The sequence below is a fragment of the Macaca nemestrina genome, chromosome 5, assembly GCF_043159975.1.
Source record: "Macaca nemestrina isolate mMacNem1 chromosome 5, mMacNem.hap1, whole genome shotgun sequence".
Classification (NCBI taxonomy): domain Eukaryota; kingdom Metazoa; phylum Chordata; class Mammalia; order Primates; family Cercopithecidae; genus Macaca; species Macaca nemestrina.
This window is the reverse complement of record NC_092129.1, coordinates 13,187,181-13,207,420: the sequence shown is the minus strand read 5'-3', so window position 1 is coordinate 13,207,420 and position 20,240 is coordinate 13,187,181. Positions and strand designations below refer to the sequence as shown.

General features: G+C 38.4%; 1 protein-coding gene across 18 annotated transcripts in view; it reads right to left on the bottom strand.

Annotated features, from left to right (window-relative positions):
* The window catches only part of AFG1L (AFG1 like ATPase), a 256,149-nt gene that overhangs the window by 59,506 nt on the left and 176,403 nt on the right, over positions 1-20,240 (bottom strand). For all 18 annotated transcript variants that reach the window (XR_011623284.1, XR_011623285.1, XM_071096259.1 and 15 more), the window contains 2 exons: positions 16,157-16,227; positions 15,800-15,900 (listed from right to left, as the gene is read on the bottom strand). Coding sequence is in view for 16 of the 18 variants with exons in the window: in XM_071096259.1 (XP_070952360.1) it covers positions 15,800-15,900; positions 16,157-16,227 (172 nt within the window). In the remaining 2 variants the exon portion in view is untranslated. The remainder of the gene's footprint in view (positions 1-15,799; positions 15,901-16,156; positions 16,228-20,240) is intronic.

The window sequence follows — 20,240 nt, the reverse complement described above, 5'->3', positions numbered from 1 at the left end:
AATCCAGTAGATACAAAAAAAAAAAAAAAAAAAGCCTGGCAAAGGGAAGAAAAATAGCCCAACTGTTGCTAGAATTATTTTACAAGCTCCTTTATTAAAACAACGCTGTAACAACTCCTTCTAATTTCCCACTGGAAAAGGTATTTTCTTAGCTAGTTCAAAACAAAAGGAAATTTAAACATTATCATGAATGCCTCAGACACAGTGCTGTGATACCTGATTGTCCAGACTACAGAACGTAATAAGTGAATGTGGCCAAGGCTGAAACATGTTTCCACCGCTTTTGTATTCTCTTTCTGAATATAATGATTTTAATAAGAAAGTATATAATAATGATGAAGTAATTAGTACCAGCATTATTCTACCATAATCACTGAAATCAGTACTTAATCATTAACATAATCAAGCCATCCTGATTTTACCCTCGCTAGAGGGCAGTATTTGCTACATCTCCGTGGGAGGAAAGACTTGTACATTTGTCCGGCTTTGAGATCTACCCAGAAGAAATGGGAAAGATGAGCTGCATAGTGCAAGGTCAGGTTCTAGACTCTCTGACACCGGTCTTGCAAGTGCATGTGACATGAAAGGCGAACCAATGTTAACTTTTTCCTTTGGAAATCAGAGCTACGTGGCATGAAAAGAGATATTTAGGATCCCAAAATGAAAAAGGAGAAAAGGCTTTAGAATAGCTAAGAATTTATTTTAAATTTGAGAACTGTAACTTCTGAACACGTTAAAGTCTTGTAAATGCAGAGGTTTTGTTACTTTTGTTTTGCTTTTTGCTGTTGTTTTTGTTTGTTTTGCTTTCTTTGTGAGAGTCCACTGGAAAGAAACGGAACTCTCTCAGGCTTGGATATTTGAAAAGCCGAATCAGAGCTGGAAAAGAAGTGGACATTGAAGAGTTGCTTTCTTCCTCCCACTTTTCTGCTTTCCAAATCATGGAAATACTCAGTTAAAAATGCTAATTCATATTCAAAAGATATTAAAAAGTGAATCAGGGCAAGACTGAATACCTCCCTGTGCTGCTGGAATAAAGGGCCAAGCCCTTCAAACTATGAGTAAGACCAATAGAATTATTTACTTCATCTTCTTGCCGAAAGACAACCTTGAATTATCTGCTGCCCACATTTTATTAAAAGATAAAAACATCCATGAAAGGCCGGAACAACATGCATCTATTCAATCTCTAAACATTTAGAACTATTTTTCTGGATCAAGCCAGATAAATAAAGAGAAAAGCTTAGCTGTAAAGCATGTTTTTTGCCCTTACAGCACAGTTTCATTAAACTTTACTTTGTCATTATGTTCCCAGCTTGAATATAAGAATCTGTCAGATACAAGCATATGTCGGCAGCAGGAATGGTGCTGAGGAAATGTCTCCTGGCATCTTTCAGAAGCCCATTTATGAAAGGTCCAAGTGCCAGCAAAAAATCATCACTTCTTCTGAGTAACTGGTTTGTTTTTATCTCCTAACTTACTGAATATCTTTTCCCCTCTTTGGCTGATAGAAGGCTGAGTGTTGACTTGTTTGATTTTAAGAACTACGTAGAAGTTTATGACATGGATTTATGTATATTAACTTTCTGTCTTTCAGCTTAAGTATTCATTATTTTCCCTTTGCCCTGATTTCAAAAAAATTTAATTCTGTGTGTATATGGTTGTGTGTATCTGTACACACATATAACATACTTTTTGGAATTATAAATCCATGCTAAAATTATTCTATTTCTGTTTAAAGCTTATTTCATCTGCTTTTAGTTAAACAGGAGGCAGAGGAGAATCAGGGAAATAAAATGTCAGTAAGAACTTCAGATAATAAATAGCAGTGCCTCTTTTCATTTTGTTAGTTACCAAGTATGTACTGAGCATCTGTCAGTAGAGAGAGATATTCTTAGAGAAGGTGGGTTTTCAACAGAGGGAAATAGCCCAGTGTAGGGAAGTAGAAATCTATTTCATGAACACGAAATTGAATGGAATTTGGCATAAAGAAGTAACCTGAGAAAGAAAGCATCCTTGGCTTTAGTAAAGCAGTGAACGGGGAGAGTAAGAAGTGCATTGCAAAGGCTGCAGTTCGGATGATGTGACTATGTAACTATTTGGATTTATACAAGACATCATAGGGAGACAATGCAGAAAGTTCAGGAAAGAAATTGACGATACAAACATGTATGCAAGATGACTTTTATATTCCCATGTAAATGTGTATAGCAATTTACAACTTACAGTTTTTCACATGTGCTAAGGCTGAAAAGCAGTAAGATTAGGTTATTAATAAACTTATGATAGTGGTTTATTATATTAAGACTTTCTACAAAGTAACATCCAAACCCTAAGATGTTACTGATCTAGTAAATTACTTCTGTTTTTTGTTTGTTTGTTTGTTTTTGAGACGAAGTCTCGCTCTGTCGCCAGGCTGGAGTGTAGTGGCATGATTTCGGCTCACTGCAACCTCTGCCTCCTGGGTTCAAGTGATTCTCCTGCTTCAGCCTCCCAAGTAGCTGGGACTAGAGGCATGTGCCACCACGCCCACCTAATTTTTGTATTTTTAGTAGAGATGGGGTTTCACCATGTTGGCCAGGATGGTCTCGATCTCTTGACCTTGTGATCCACCCAACTTGGCCTCCCAAAGTGCTGGGATTACAGGCATGAGCCACCGCGCCCAGCCTAGTACATTACTTCTGTGTTTTAAAAGTCTTCAGTAAAATGGTGAGGAATCTGCATAGTTTCTCTTGTGCCTCTGATTAAACTATACTAGTCCTCTGGCTCTGTTTCCTTCCATTGATTCTAGTGAAAACATACTTTTCAATCCCACCCACATCCTCATCTCTTCCTTTTTATATGTCAGTTCAGATGATGTCATTGACTCCTTTAGGCTCCAAACTAACACACCTTTATAAATGACCTCTAGATCTTTATCTTCAGTCCTAAATTTCCAACTGTTTGTAAGTCCCGTTCTCCTACCTCTAGCATTTTGGTTTGTCTGTTAAGGGTCCTGCCATTTCTCTGGTCATCCAAACTGAAACCGTTGGAGCCCTAGGTGGCTTGTCCTCATCCCTGACCTCCTCCATGCCCAATCCTCTAATCTCTCTTCTATTTATCTTGTTTCATGCAATCTCTCAAGAATACCTGGTTCGTGCCCCTCCTCGAGGGGGCAATTAGGAGCTGAAATCCAGTCCATACTCTGTCCAGCCATGTACCCTGATGAGAGGCATGGTAGTTTGGGACTGTATTCTGGATATTGTATATGGTATGTCGTGGAGACTTGTGATTCTTTAGTATATTTTTTGTTGTTGTTGCTATGTTAGCAGGTAATTAACTTGGTTAGCCTCAAGCTCCACTCTGTCTCCTCTGTGATGCATTGCAGTGAAAATCTCCATTCAGTTGTTTTAGCATTTGCCGTGTGTGTATATTTCATAGGTCAGTCCAAGATTTGGGCAGAGTTTATAGGAAAAAGTTCAGGCTATTCCTCTGTAGTTTTCTCCTTTCCCAGATTTCTCCTTATACTTTCCAGCTGTTATGGTCACTGATTTGCTCTTCTCTGGTTCTTCGAGCTAAAAACACAGTTTTAGACTTCTGTCTAAAAACTCTAAAAACAGAGTTTTAGACTTTAAAAACTTCTACTGAGTTTTAGACATCTGTATAAGACCAACTGTGATCTGCCCTCAGGAGAAAAACTATAAAAATGAGAAATTCACCAGTATCAATCCTTTCTTCCAAGTGTTGACTGTGCTCTACTTTCTCCCTGCTTTTTATAAGCAGTGCCTTCTGGATAGTTATTTTTCAGATTTTGTCCAGAATTTGCAGAGGTGATCAATAGGAAATTTGATCAAATAGGAGCTACTCTGCCATAAATGGAAGTAGAACCCTCCTGAGTCTGTAGTTCTCTGAATATACTCTGTAATCTCCAGCTCTGGTTTTTTATTTGTTTGTTTGTTTGTTTGTTTTTCTGGAGACAGAGTCTCTCTCTGGAGTGCAATGGCGCAATCTTGGCCTCCTGGCTACAAGTGATTCTCATGCCTCAGCCTCCTGAGTAGCTGAGATTATAGATGTGTGCCATATCACACCCAGCTTTTTTTTTTTTTTTTTTTTTGTATTTCAGTAGAGATGGGGTTTCACCATGTTGGCCAGGCTGGTCTCGAACTCCTGAGCTCAGGCAATCTGCCCGCTTTGGCCTCCCAAAGTGCAGGATTACAGGCGTGAGCCACTGCGCCCAGCCCCAACTCTTGTGTTTTTCACAGAAACACACAACTTCAGAGAAGGAAGAGATCATAAAGATGCCCCTCATGATCTCCTTTGCTTAGGAAAAACCAAACAGCTACCACCTCATACTCCCCCCAACCTTTGCACCCAGAATCTCCAACCCTCCAGCCTTCGAGGCCCAGTTCCACTTTGATCATCCATAGCATTCTGGTCATACTGATCCTGTAGTACTAATTATGATCTGCCTCACATTCTAGTGATCTATGTACTGATCTAATTTTCCCTTCTAAATTAAGACTCCATAAAAGTGGAGACTCTTACTCATCTTGGTACCCACTACAGTTCCTAGAAATATGCCAGCCTTCTATTAAGTACTCTGTAAAAAGTTGGTGGATGATTAGGGAGAAGTGTGAGTAAAATATTAAAAGTGTAGGACTGTGTCTGTTACCCTGCATAAGGGAACAAACAAATATCTAGCATGTTAGTTTATTTAACCAAGTTTCCTTCTGGAAAGAAGAACCTTCCCAAGAGGAGATACTATTTGCTGGTCCACTGGATATGTTGGTGAAAGTTACAACCTCTTCCAGCATATACTGCCCCATTAATCTTCCTCTAAAACCTTATTCTAGGTACCACATTCCTGCTCAAAACCTAAAATGACTCTCTCTGGATTACGGTAAGAAGGCTGTTTCTCTGCCTGGTTTTGATGGTAGAATCTGTCTGAGATCTTTTTCATCTTTATTTCCCTTTCCTCTCCAACATGCACTCTGCTCTTATTAGGCATCAGTCCGTCCCCCTGAAACATGTGATGCTTGGCTTCGGATTATGGTTGAAATACTTTTACTCCACTCATCTACATTCTGCTTGCCTTTCCAGGTCAAGGTCAATTTCCTCTTTAAATCTCCTGTCTTGTTGGAGCCTTTCCAACCCTTAGCATCCTTAATTTGAACTCCTGATACACTCATATTATGTAGTTAACTAGTGAGCACAGCTCTTTAACGTAGACTGTTACAGCTACAAGGAATGACAGATTAGTATTCATCAAAACTGATGGTATAAAAATAAAATGAAATGAAATAAAAGGAATGACAGAAACGTGCTGATCACGTCATGCATTTCACAATTAGACCCAGAATGGTTAAGTGGTTAAGTGATCTGCCTAAGGCAACTCAGCTAAATAGTATCTTTTTTTGGTGGGGGCAGTCAGAGTCTTGCTATGTCGCCCAGGCTGGAGTGCCTTGACTATCCTCAGACATGATCATAACACAGGACAGCCAAGAACTCCTGTACTCAGGTGATCATCCTGCACCAGCCTCCCAAGTAGCCTCCCAAGTGTGTGCCACAGCACCCAGTGTCAGCTAAACAGTATTTGAGTTAATGACTGGAATTGGTATCTCCTGACTCAGTTGGGCCTCTTTCTACTCTGCTTCGCTGAGTACTTGGTTCATGTTATTTCCTTCACTAAACTGTAAACTCTTTGAAAGAAACTTCTTATACACTTCTTTTATATTCCTCATGACATAGGCATACACATATAGAAGTACTTAAGAAATAGTTGCTGACTAGCTGGGCACGGTGGCTAATGCCTGTAATCCCAACACTTTGGGAGGCTAAGGCGGGTGGATCACCTGGGGTCAGGAGTTCAAGACCAGCCTGGCCAACATGGTGAAACCCCATCTCTACTAAAAATACTAAAATTAGCTGGGTGTGGTGAGGTGCATCTGTAATCCCTGCTATTCGGGAGGCTGAGGCACAGGAATCGCTTGAATCCGGGAGGCGGAGGTTGCAGGAAGCCAAGATTGTGCCTGGGTGACAGATCAAGACTCTGTCTCAAAAAAAAAAAAAAAAAAAAGAGAAAAAAAAAAGAAAAAGAAATAGTTGCTGACCCCTAAGTCAATGTAGTAATCTTGGAGGGTTGGATCTTACATAGCATATATTTCTTGATTAACAATAAACGAGAAAAGAATGAAGCAATATTTAACCCTAAAATATGTGAAAAAATCTTATAATTCTTAAGATATTATGGCTCCTTCGCTTCTTTCTAATTTTTTTTCTCAAAATCTTTTGCCTGACTCAGTAATATCTTCACCAAGCCATTTTAAAAAACAAAACTAGCAATTCTAACAATTTCCAAACTTTTTTCCATAAAATATATTTCAAAGTGATAAAATGGAATATACCTTATTAAATATTCTAATTGGCAATGTAATAAGTAATTACTAATTTTGGGTCAACTGATCTAATCTGGGGGAAGGTACTATGGAAAATAGCAAGTCATACTCTATGATAGGAAACAAATACTTAAGGGTTACTTGATTAAAAAAAAATTTCTGTTTAAGAAAAACCAGGCCAGTTGATAGGTAAGCAGTAGAAAAACCATTAGTGTTAAAGCTTTTTTAAAAAAATCAAACAAGTACTTTTAAAGTGTTTTATATTCATATTAATTGGTTGAATTAGACTTGTTTTCTCTCAGCACTTTACCAATCTCTTCATACAGGTCTTCTGTTTAGAGAGCTATTCTTAATTATTATTTTGAGCTCTGATACATTTATTATTAAAAGCCAAATGAGATAATTTATCTTTAAATTAAAAACAAATTCTATTTTTTAAAAATTAGTGATCATGGGCATGGTGGCTCATGCCTGTAATCCCAGCACTTTGGGAGGTTGAGGCAGGGTAGATTGCTTGAGCCCAGGAGTTCAAGATCAGCCTGGGCAACATGGCAAAACCCTGTCTCTACAAAAAAATACTAAAATTAGCTGGACATGGTGGTGCACGCCTGTAGTCACAGCTACTTGGGAGGCTGAGGTGGGAAGGACTGCTTGAGCCTGGGAGGTTGAGGTTGCAGTGAGCAGTGATCACACCACTGAACTCCAGTCTGGGCAAAAGAACAAGACCCTGTCTCAAAAAAAAAAAAAAAAAGAATATATATATATATATATATTTAAATTCATATTTCTTAATCTTTGCACTTCTTAATTATTATCTCAGCAAATGAATGACATATTCCTCTCAAAGACTGAGACAAATGTTAAATATTAGTTTCTAATACTTTGCTAGAGTAGAAGGGACCTTAAAACAAACATGAGGACTTGTGTCTACTATTAGATCTGATCCTCAAAATAATATTACGGAGAACATATTGAAAGTATACAATTTTTGGCACACTTACTCTTCCATTGAGACCCTCTGGGAATCCTTGGGCATTTCCTCCCCACTACAGGAGAGACAATATTTTTGAACCATTTCAGCTAACAACATGACATAAATATATTCACAGAAAATGAAAGCGCATTTTCTCCCTCAGAAGAGCTTCAGGCTGCTGAGTCTGAGAAGCCCATGGCTTGCAGAGCTTAAAATCTGCAGCCCTGAGCAGCATCATCTAAGAAGCTGCTCTTGTCTCAGTTTGGGAAGAGAAGCTGGGCAGGACTGTCCAGCCTCACTATGTGTCCTATTACAGAAAATTTGCCAGTAAAGAAAGGAGGAAGGTGTTCTCTTTATTCCTTTAATCCTTCTTTACTCCCTTTTCATCATGGAAATGTTCACAATTATTCTAAGAGGCTACAGTTTTCAAATTTCCAAACCAGACCCTCTTTTTCAGACATTTCTTTTCTCCTTTAAAATAGTAAGATTAAAAAAAAAAAAAAAAAAAAAAAACTTTTAACCTGATATACAGTGATTTCTTTGGAAGATATAATCAATCAACGATTAGTAAAAATGGATCCCTCAGTCCAATCTCCAGTCTTACAGAGAGTTCACTTTTTCTTTTATGTACAAAATATCAGAACAAAATAAATTCATATAAGAAGTTACTTGTGTACATCTTACTTTAAAAAATCAAATTGCAAGTCAATTATGGGATTTTATTCCAAAAACCTCCTTTATCATTCTGAGGACTCGTGAAATAGGCTAGGTCTAGGTGTGTATGGTAAAATTTTGCACCTATCTTAACATGTCTTATATTCCTTCTCACATATTTAACTGCATTCCCCAATTTGGCATTGCAAGGCAAGTGAAGGCCTGGGGTCTTGCAGGATTCAGTGTTGGTTGAATGGTTAGATAAGGTGACCCTTGAGGTGCCTTGCAACATCAAGACTATGACTCTTTAGTTTAAGGATTGACTAGGAATGTGGATGGGGAAAGATAGACAAAAGACTTATGGCTCATTTGTGACAATGGATTCATATTCCTCCCTACAAGAATCTGACCCATTCTCTATTAAGATCTTTGCAATCTCACTTCTGTCCTCCCTGTCACTATGCTGTGGCCAGGCTGGTTGGCTGCCTTATTTGGACATGGCAAGGCCAGAAGTCAGGAAATGTGGGAAATGAGCACACACAGATCAGCAATGCTACAAAAATGATTTTGCTGCTGGGAAGGTAAAAGCCCAAGGATATTCCTGGGCTGCCTCAGCTCTGGTGATTAATGCCCTTATTCCTTGATGCTAATTACCACTGTTGGCATCTCAACACCATCAGCCTTGACTCTTGGCCAAATAGTAGAGATAAAAGCTATTCATCCTTTAGTATTATATTTACTGAGAGCGAACGAAGCACAGGACACAAACCAGAAGTAGCTCCCAACCAGTGGTTTCACTTGGAATAAAGCTAAATAAAGCATAAAAAGAGCAAGAGAAGGGAAATGTCACTTAACAACTCCCTAAGGGATACTATGTGGTACACTTGTAAGTCTAAGGATATATACACTAATATGATATAATCAAGATTAATAGAAAAATGGAGGCCAATACACTTATCTGATGGACTTTCATTTCTTGAGTACTAAATACCAAAGAAGAAAGGTAATAAACAAGAAGTTGATAGTGAGCAATGTGTACACCCATGCATATGCATCAACTGATACATTTTTCTGCCTAGACTTTTTGCAAACACACCTGGCCACCTGTCATTATTTTTAAGATACAAATAACAAACTGCTCTTGCAAACAGTTACTTGTGAGTACAGTTATTGGTTAAGGAAACAATTTTCTGCAGGTGTAAAAATTACATTTCTCAATAAGGAAAATTTGGGTCTAGTCAGTCTACTCATTAAGGCTTTAGAATTCAGCTTTCCTTGTTTTCTTTCGGTAGGATTCTTTCATTTTTGGTACATGAAAGTTTAACCCTAAAGCAAGGAGTTCTCAAACTTTTTGGCTTCAGGACTCCTTTATACTTTTAATTATTGAGTAACCCAAGGAACATTTGCTTATATGGGTTATCTCTCCCAGTGTTTATTGTAATAGAAATTAAAACTGAGAAAAATTTAAAATATGTATTAATTCATTTAAAGTAACAATTATAAAGCCACTACATTAAGCCCATCAAATTAACACAAATCACATTTTTATGAAAAATACTTCTATTTTTTGAAATGAAAATAACTAAGAAGAATGGCATTGTCTTACATTTTTGTAAATCTCTTTAATATCTGGATTAATAGAAAATAGCTGGATTCTCATATCCATTTTTACATCCAATCTATTGCAACTCAGTTATTTCGGTTGAAGTATATTAAGAAAATTTAGCCTTACATGGATATGTAGTTGAAAGAGGGAAATGTATTTTAATAGCCTTATCAGATAATTGTGGATATTCTTTGATGCTACATGAAAACTCAACAAGTTACTGCCAAAGAGTACACTGTGGAAAGGGGGAGAAAGAATAACTTTAGGGAAAAAAAAAAAAAAAAAAACCCTGACAAACATTATCTCAGACAAGTGTGATGAAGATTAGCATCAACAGTTATAAGCCATGTTGACAGTATGAATCCTTGACATGATGTGATCAAAGTAGTACTTGATCTCTGTGGTCTGTTCCCCCAAGACCATCATTCCTGTCTAATCATAAGGAAAACGTCAGATAAATCCCAATTGAGAGACATTTTACAAATACCTAACTAGTACTCAAAACTGTCAAGATCATCAATAACAAAAAGTCTGTGAGAAACTGTCATAGCCAAGAGAAGCCTAAGGAGACATAGTTAAAGGTAATGTGGTATTGTGGAACAGAAAAAGAACATTAGGTAAAAACTAGGGAAATCTGAATAAAATATGGACTTTAGTTAATAATGTATCAATATTGGTTCATTAATTGTAACAGATATACCATATGAATGTAATATGTTAACAGGGGAAACTAGATTAGGAAGTATATGGAAACTCACTGTACTAGAGTCTTGATTTTCTTTAAGCCCAAAACTGTTCTAAAAATAGAATCTATTAAAAAATTTTAACTTGAAAAGAGGTCATTTTTAAACTGTTAGTTGCAATGTAGAAACTGAAACAGTATCAGTATACTTTTTGAATTCTGTTATATTAAAATCCATTAGTCTTCCCTGCACTTTAAGTGGATCTTTTGTCGTGTATTATTTTGTAAGAGCATGCATTGGTTATTGGAAAGTATTGGTTCATTGAGTTATGTAGATCTTCCAAATGTTGACACATTTAATTAAACAATTATCAAAACATTGCATGTGTTAATATCACCATCAATCTCATCTGAAAGATGTTTAAGAATTGGGAAGCTGTCAAGCGCATGATGGCAGAAACAAGTTTTCCAAAATTCTAATTTTCACTTGTTTGCTCAAATTTTATCACTGGCAACAAATATTGTCAGTTGTTTTCCTTGAAATGACAGTCTTATTTCATTCATTTTCAAGAAAATGTCTGTCAAACATTGTGAGAAAATGTCTGCCAAATCTGAATAACCATAGTTTGTCTGTCACTCATTCTTCCAAGTAAAAACGGAATTCTGTGAAAATAGTGGCTAGTTCAGCTTGCAACTCAAACAACTGTACAAGTGCTTTTCCCCAGGACAGCCTTCATATTTTATATAGAGCAGAAGTGTTTTATTACATGTACTTTCACTTCATCACAAAGAATATTCAAAAGACATGTTCTCAAAGTTGAGATTTAACAAAATAATTGTTACTGCTTCTTTAAGGATATTTTCAAATGGAACTGGGTTATTTATTTATTTATTTATTTATCTATTTTTACTGCGAGCATATGATCAGTGAAAAATACAGTGTCTTTTGGTGCTACTGCCTTGATTCCTGCTAAGGTGCTAGCAGTTTCACCCATCAGTGCTTTTGGATCATTACTGTAAATACTACCAGAGTAAAAAAGGCAAGAAGTGTTACGGAGAGTTTAGATTCCCAGGACCCCTGAAAGGGTCTCAGGGACCCCTAGAGGTCTATAAACCACATTTTGAGAACCACTGCCTTCAATAACTGTATTTCTGACTCCTCCACTACCCTCGGATTAAACCAAGTAGCTGTATCAGCGTAAGGAAAGGAAACCTGAAAGCTCATGTCATGTCCACAGAGATGGATCTGCTTCATGTTCATTTGCTACAGCTCTGATGTGGAGGGAACGGCAGGGAACAAAGACCGCCCAAACATATTCTCCTCCACCCTCCCATGCTTCTCTAAAGCAGCACTTCCCAACCTTTGTCATGGCAGGAAGAGAAAGTATTTTTATTAATGGGCAAAGGGATAAGGCTGCCTAAGGCTTGGGGACCCTTGCCCGGAGCCACAAACCCTGGAGGTACAGCCTTCAGAAGAGCAGAGGGGCTCGTAGCTGGACTTCCCAGTGGGTATGCCAACACACATGAGTTGGGCAGGTCCGTACTAAGGTTTTCAACACAGAGGGAGGCTCTCAGGACTGGGGGATGTCTGTTCCCCATTCAGCTTCATGCTCCATAAAATTCTTAAAGCTTAGCTCAGATGTGAAAATTCACAAATTATCTGATTACACTTTATTTTTGTTGTTGTTATTTATTTATTTATTGAGACAGAGTCTCTGTCACCCAGGCTGGAATGCAGTGGCATGATCTTGGCTCACCACAACCTCCACCTCCTGTGTTCAAACGATTCTCATGTCTCAGCCTCCTGAGTAGCTGGGATTACAGATGCCCGCCACCATACCTGGCTAATTTCCATATTTTTAGTAGAGATGGGGTTTTGCCATATTGTCCAGGCTGGTCTTGAACTCCTGACCTCATGTGATCCACCTGCCTCGGCCTCCCAAATGATTACACTTTAAGATAGAGTCCAGAGTATATTAAAGATTGAGGAAGAACTTGTCCAGAACATCTTCAGATACAATGTAGTGATTAAAAGCACAGAATCTGACTCCCAAACTACCAAGAAGTCCGAGCTCTGGCTACACCACTCATTAGCTGTATGACCTTGGGAAGGTAACTTAACATCTTGGTGTTTAAAATTCTCTACCTATAAAATGTGGACAATAATAGTGCTTACCTATTGTAAGTATCAAATGAATTTATATATAAAAGTGCTAAGGATGACACCTGATGGGTGGCTATATTCATTATGATTATTATGTATGTGTTGCAGGTTCTCCTAACTCAGACTGCTGAACATGACAGTACTGAATTATAAATTTACAAAGAAAGAGAATCCAGGAGATACCAAGAGGCTAGATGTTAACCTGCAGGATTCCAAATCTGAGGAACTGTGCTTGGAACAGTGAGGCAAGAGGTGTGCAAACAGCAGAATGTGCCTGGCTTTTTCATTTTACTTATGGCATATGTCAAGGGCTTCCAATCTAAACGTTCTTTTACCTTATCAAGACACAGGTAAGTTTCTGTATTATTTTTTCCTTGGAAGGGGCCATGACTCAAAAATAATCATTACGGACTGTTAACCAATCTACTTCTTGCCAAAGACTTTTTCATGATGGTATCACGTGATTGGGCAGGTCTTGGGCTTCAAGAGCCTTCTAGAAAATTAGGACAGATGATCCAAAGCTGGGACTCTCCCAGACACACCAGATGCCTGCTTCTTTACCTTAGGTTGGATGTGTTGTTATCTTTACTTAATGGTTTTTGGCAATTATTTAGCCTGGCTCATAAGATCATTATAATTCATTAAGAGTTTTAGGTTACATCTGAAGTTGAGGGCTTTCAATTGTCCTCTTCATGCAAGAAATCAATATCTGAATTGCAGTTACAAGTTTGCAAAGCAATGCAAGATCATCATAACAAGAAAATAGTCACAACTATTTTATATATTTTATATAACTAGCTACTTAAAAACTTAGCCCTTCCTCAAACATCCCTCATAGCTTAACACTAGGATCTAACCCCACTTACCACGTCAATGCCTTTTGCAGGTCATTCAGTGCTTGCGTAATGTAATAAACACCGCACAATTACAGTCTAGATAAAGGGCAAACCTGTCCATGCAAACTCACTGACAAAAGAAGATCTGGCCAACTTGGAGAAGAAAAAAAAAATCAGCAAATAATAACATCACAAAAACTTCAAAAGAAAATAATTAACAAGGCTGGTCATGGTAGCTCACATCTGTAATCCCAGCACTTTGGAAGGCTGAGGTGGGTAGATCTCTTGAGGTCAGGAATTTGAGAACAGCCTGGACAACATGGTAAGACCGCCACCTCTACAAAAAATTTTTTTAAAAACTAGCCAGGCATGGCGTTGTGTGCCTGTAGTCCCACCTACCAGGGAGACTGTGGTGGGAGGATTGCCTGAGCCCAGGAAGTCAAGGCTGTAGTGAGCCATGATCATGTCGCTGCACTTGTTCATTGTTTAATCTAAGAGTTTAGTTTGTAGTTGCTATTGTAATCCATATTTTTGTCAAATAAGACAAAACGATTTATTTTTATAAGCGCTATTTCATTTTTCAAGATAAAGTCTCAATCAGTCTTCTTACCCATCACCCCTGGATAGTAAATAAAATGGAGATTTTGGTCCCTGATAAGTGGCCTTTTCCTGTTACTAAGACTCCTAAAACAATGAGCATTTTTTTTTTTTTTTTTTTTTTTTGAGACGGAGTCTCGCTGTGTCGCCCAGGCTGGAGTGCAGTGGCCGGATCTCAGCTCACCGCAAGCCCCACCTCCCGGGTTTACGCCATTCTCCTGCCTCAGCCTCCCGAGTAGCTGGGACTACAGGCGCCCGCCACCTCGCCCGGCTAGTTTTTTGTATTTTTTAGTAGAGACGGGGTTTCACCGTGTTAGCCAGGATGGTCTCGATCTCCTGACCTCGTGATCCGCCCGTCTCGGCCTCCCAAAGTGCTGGGATTACAGGCTTGAGCCACCGCGCCCGGCCGAGCATATTTTTAAAATGCAGATAAAACTCAGTGTCTGTTCCAAAAGAGACCATCTTTGCCTTCCTCCCCCAAGATTCAACACGCCTGTCTTTTCCCGTTCCCCACTGGGTCCTCTTCTGCAGAGAGTGGAGGAGCTTCACCTTTTGGATATACAAGATTCTTCTGAAGTTGATTTTTTCTTGCAAAATAAGTCAAACCTAAGTGGGAGCCTTAATAGAATTTTGTCAGGAGATGTTAGGTTATCAGGACCTTAAAGATTGATCCAGGAGAGATCTGAAAGGTCCATATCACCCAGAATGACTTTCACTAACAGAAATCAACATTACCACCCTATCGGAGGATCCTCATTGATCCTAAACTTTACTGGTTCTGAAGTGCTAAATAATTGCTTTTTTGAGATGGAGTCTCGCTCTGTCGCCCAGGCTGCAGTGCAGTGGCGTGATCTCGGCTCACTGCAAGCTCCGCCGCCCGGGTTCACGCCATTCTCCTGCCTCAGCCTCCCGAGTAGCTGGGACTACAGGCGCCGCCACCACGCCCGGCTAATTTTTTGTATATTTTGTAGAGACGGGGTTTCACCGTGTTAGCCAGGATCGTCTCAATCTCCTGACCTCGTGATTACCGGCGGGAGCCACCGCGCCCGGCTGTCACTAGCTTTTAAGAAAAGCACTCATAAAATGGCCGCAGGTATACGTATTTTGTCTTTTCCCTTACTGAAAAGCAACTGTTCTTTAGTTACCTAAAAGTCAAGATAAATCAGAGACCAGCTAGAATGATAAATTAAGCATGTCAATCGAGAAATTAAGCTTAAAATTCTATCTAATTTGAATATGTTTTCCTCAAGATTTACAATCAATCAATACATTGAATATCCATTGAGTACTGAGAATTCCAGATTTTTTAAGACAGAATTCATATCTATAATGAATCTGCAGTCAAGATCTTTCTCAGTTATATGAATGTGTGCATATACTGGTAAACATTTTTTCTCTGTTGAACATATTATTTATTATATAATATAAATGTCACAGTTACAGAAATTCACCTTCTTTGACCCTGGCCCTGGTAGGTCCGATGTTATGGCAATAATAGATGGGCAATGAGTACAAGGGGTGGAAATTATTTTATTGATGCTTCCTTGGATCATGCTAGCATTATTTCATCTTCCTTTTTCCCACACACTAACTCTCACCTCAAATATTTTTCCAAAATCTCTTGTTTGACTTTTACAAAACAGCCCCAAAACGGATTTTATTTTTGCTTCTAGCAACAGTTGACAGTTCTCTCTGCATTTCTAATTTTGCATTAGAGCCCTTCTAAGTGCAAATTTTGTGCCTATATCTATAAAAAGCACATGGCAAATATAGATGAGTATTTCCCTTAATGAGACTTTTAAATCGGTTCTGACTCTGTGAATGGTATTTTAAAATCTGAAACGGGCAGAGAGGAAATCATGAAGTATTTTAACATGTGAAAAGGCCAGTGAGTCTGGACGTGCCTGGATACTTACTCTCTCACACAGCTCTTCAAATGTGCAGTCGGCAATGGTTCCACAGGCTTTATTCAGGCGCAGCTCTCTGCCTTGCACTTTTAGAATCCTTGGTCTAGTTACTATGGGAACATGAACAAAGACTCAATCTTGTCTGGATAATTACTATAAAATTCATCTCTTACAGATAGGAAATGCATAGCTTGATGAATAATAGCACATGATTCAACACATAAATTAGACAAAATGCTGATACAATGACTGCCACTTGAGCGTGGCATCAACCCATATACAGCAATGGAACTTATTAATTGGTCAGTGGAGATTGGGCATTGTGTTCTAAATGTATTCTCTTTCAAGAGAAATTAACTTACGTACAATCATTTTGTTTCTGAGCCAGCTCATCAAACAACTTATCCATGACAGCCTCCACATCAGCTTCACTTGTGCTACAGTGAAAAGAATAATAGATATGAAATTAATAACACTTGAAGCCAACATCAAACAGCTGCCTGAGTCTGCTTAGCTTTTTGCCCATAAAAAAAAAAAAGAACAGGATGTTATGCTCTAAATACAAACATTAGATTTAGAATACACTTAAAAGCAGAGAATATTAACTCTCAGGTAGATGATTCTGCCTTATTTGCATACACTGAAAGACTTCTGTGCTTCTAGCTGTTTCCAGTAATGAGACGATACAGGCAGAGTAAATCCATTAATACCATGTGTACACAATGAGAAGAAAGCTTCTGGCTCTCTCTTGCATGCAAAACAAGAGCAAATAGACAAGGCAGTCAAGCATCCAGCAAAGTATCCTTTGAAATCTCTACTGAGAGGGTACATGTGAAATTAAATATTGAAGCTGCATTTTAAAAAAATCAAGTCAAGCCACTGACTGAGAGGATCAAACCTCCAGAATTAAATTACTACCTTCGAAATACCAACTTGATCTGCACATCAATAACTTTGTCAGACTTCTAGTATAAGGACAATTATAGACCACACAGTTTCTCTCAAAAGTCTCCTTGTTGGAAACTGAAGAAAACTCTCTCCTTCTGTGATGCCCACTGTTACAGCTATTATGAAGTTAGTCTCATCACAGAATCTTTTGTATTCTAATTAGAAATCACCATATGGTTTAGGGAACTCATATATAAATGTGATGATGCTGTGGCCTTTTTCCTCTCACCTTTTTTTTTTTTAAGAGGGGTGGTAAATTAACAGTCAATAAAATAACTGGCAGAAGAAATAAACTGTTAAAAAGAGCTTCAAGTAAAAATGTAAGTTTACTTCAACTCCACATACAAACTTTTACAGGATGACCTGCCAACATGCTTAATTTTGACACACAAATCACTCTTACGTCGTAGTGGAAGCAATTAAGCTAAATTCTGGACATCCATCTTACTAAAGCCTTATTGAAAATTAGTATGACAGGTTATCTTTTATTTAGATTAAGCTTAAACTAAACAACTTCTCCCTTGAGATAATTATCAGGTGGTATTTAACACACAAGCACCTAATTCTTCAACTGTTCTAGAGCAAATGTCTTTAAAATGCAACAAAGCACATAGCTATTATGAAAGATTGAAATTGTCACATTCCAGGTAATAACCACTCCACCTCAAAGGACGTTAAAAACATCATTCGCAATAGCCAACTTTGCAGGAGAAATGCTATTTGACTTCCATGAGGTCTGGTATCATATTCAAATAGAGTGGTATTAAAATAATGAAATGACACTATAGAAAGTAATTTTAGAAACAGAAGCAATCTTAAAGGTAAAAGAAATCACACAAACCAATGTAAATGTCAATGCCCATGCCAAGCACCTGTCTGTTTAGATATTATTCTTGAGAATTCATTTGGAACCAACACCACCTTTGGTGTATACAAGCAAAAAAAGAAAAAAAAAAAAAAAGCTTAAAAGTGAGCTACTTTTTGAGCCCATATAACCAAGACAATCTTAACAAAAAGAACAAAGCTGGAGGTATCATGCTAGTGAACTTCAAACTATACTACAAGGCTATGGTAACCAAAACAGCATGGTACTGGTACCAATACAGACACATAGAACAATGGAACAGAATAGAGATCTCACAAATAAGACTACACATCTACAACCATCTGATCTTTGACAAACCTGACAAAAATAAGCAATGGGAAAAGGATTTCCTGTTTAATAAATGTTGCTGGGAAAACTGGCTAGCCATGCGCAGAAAACCAAAACTGGTTTTACCCCTTCCTTACACCTTATATAAAAATTAACTCAAGATGGATTAAAGATTTAAATGTAAAACCCAAAACCATAAAAATCCTAGAAGAAAATCTAGGCAATATCATTCAGGACATAGGCATGGGCAAAGATTTTATGATGAAATCACCAAAAGCAATTGCAATGAAAGCAAAAATTGACACATGGGATCTAATTAAACTAAAGAGCTTCTGCACAGCAAAAGAAACTATCATCAGAGTGAAAAAACAACCTACAGAATGGGAGAAAATTTTGTAATCTACCAATCTGACAAAGGGCTAATATCCAGAATCTACAAGGATCTTAAACAAATTTATAAGAAAAAAGAAAACAAACAATCCCATCAACAAGTAAGCAAAGGACATGAACAGACACTTCTCAAAAGAAGACATTCATGCGGCCAACGGACATATGAAAAAAAGCTCAGCACAACTGGTCATTAGAGAAATGCAAATCAAAGCCACAATGAGATAACATCTCATGCCAGTTAGAATGGTGATAATTAAAAAGTCAAGAAACAACAGATGCTGGTGAGGCTGTGGAGAAATAAGAACGCTTTTACATTGTTGGTGGGAATGTAAATTAGCTCAACCATTATGGAAGACAGTATGGTGATTCCTCAAGGATCTAGAACCAGAAATAGCATTTGACCCAGCCATCCCATTACTGGATATAGACCCAAAGGAATATAAATCATTCTATTACGGGATAAAGATAAATGCACACGTATATTTATTGCAGCACTATTCACAACAGCAAAGACAGGGAATCAACCCAAATGCCCATCAATGATGGACTGGATAAACAAAATGTGGTACATATACATATGCAGTACTATGCAGCCATGAAAGGAACGAGATTACATCCTTTGCGGGGACATGGATGGAGTTGGAAGCCATTATCCTCAGCAAACTAACACATGAACAGAAAACCAAACACCACATGTTCTCACTCATAAGTGGAAGCTGAACAATGAGAACACATGGACACATGGAGGGGAACAACACGCACCAGGGCCTGTCAGGAGCAGGGGGGAGGAGGGAAGAGCATCAGGATAAATAGCTAATGCATGTGGGGCTTAATATCTAGGTGATGGGTTGATCGGTGCAGCAAACACCATGGCACACACTTACCTATGTAACAAATCTGCACATCCTACACATGCACCCCAGAACTTAAAATAAAATATATATTTTTAAAAAGTGAGCTGGTCGGGCATGATGACTCATGCCTGTAATCGTGGCACTTTGGAAGGCTGAGGTTGGCGAATCACCTGAGGTCAGGGGTTTGAGACCAGCCTAGCTAACATGGTGAAACCCCGTCTCTACTAAAAATACAAAAAATTAGCCGGATGTGGTGGCATGCGCCTGCAATCCCAGCTACTCAGGAGGCTGAGGCAGGAGAATCGCTTGAACCCCTGAGGCGGAGGTTGCATGAGCCAAGATCATGCCATTGCACTCCAGCTTGGACAACAAGAGCAAAACTCCATCTCAAAAAAAAAAAAAAAAAGTGAGCTGCTTTTTAAGGAACATAGCAAAAACAGAGCAACACCACCCACTCGGTATGGTCTGCTGTCATTTAGAAAGTTAATCTTTCCTTAGCACAGGCACGTTACACAACATAGGGGGAAAACTGAATTCTGAAAAACAACCAAGAAAGAAGACAGGCCTCCAAAAGCATATTTGGTGAATAAATAATTCCTTACAAACTTCCTCAGTGGTGATTTCTTTTTTACTCTGTGGTCTCGTATATACTATAATATCAAAATGTGACTCACTGAACTTCAGTCAGGTCACCTCTCCTAAGTCACCTGTAAAATTACAATACCTGATTTTCTATATAGTGAAATTACATATGAAATATCACAAAATTATTTTTATTATAACAGTGTCTTATAAGAATTCTATTATAGTTACTCAGAAGTTACAAAATGCAAAATAAAAAATTTTATTGGTATAATCCAGGCATGGTGACTCATGCCTGTAATCCCGGCACTCTGGGAGGCGGAGGTGATCAGATTACTTGAGGCCAGGAGTTGGAGACCAGCCTGGCCAACATGGCAAAACTTTATCTCTACAAAAAATACAAAAATTAGCTGGCATGGCAGCGCATGCCTGTGATCCCAGCTACTCAGGAGGCTGAGGCACGAGAATCCTTGATCCTGGGAGGTGGAGGTTGCAGTGAGCCAAGGTCATGCCACTGCACTCT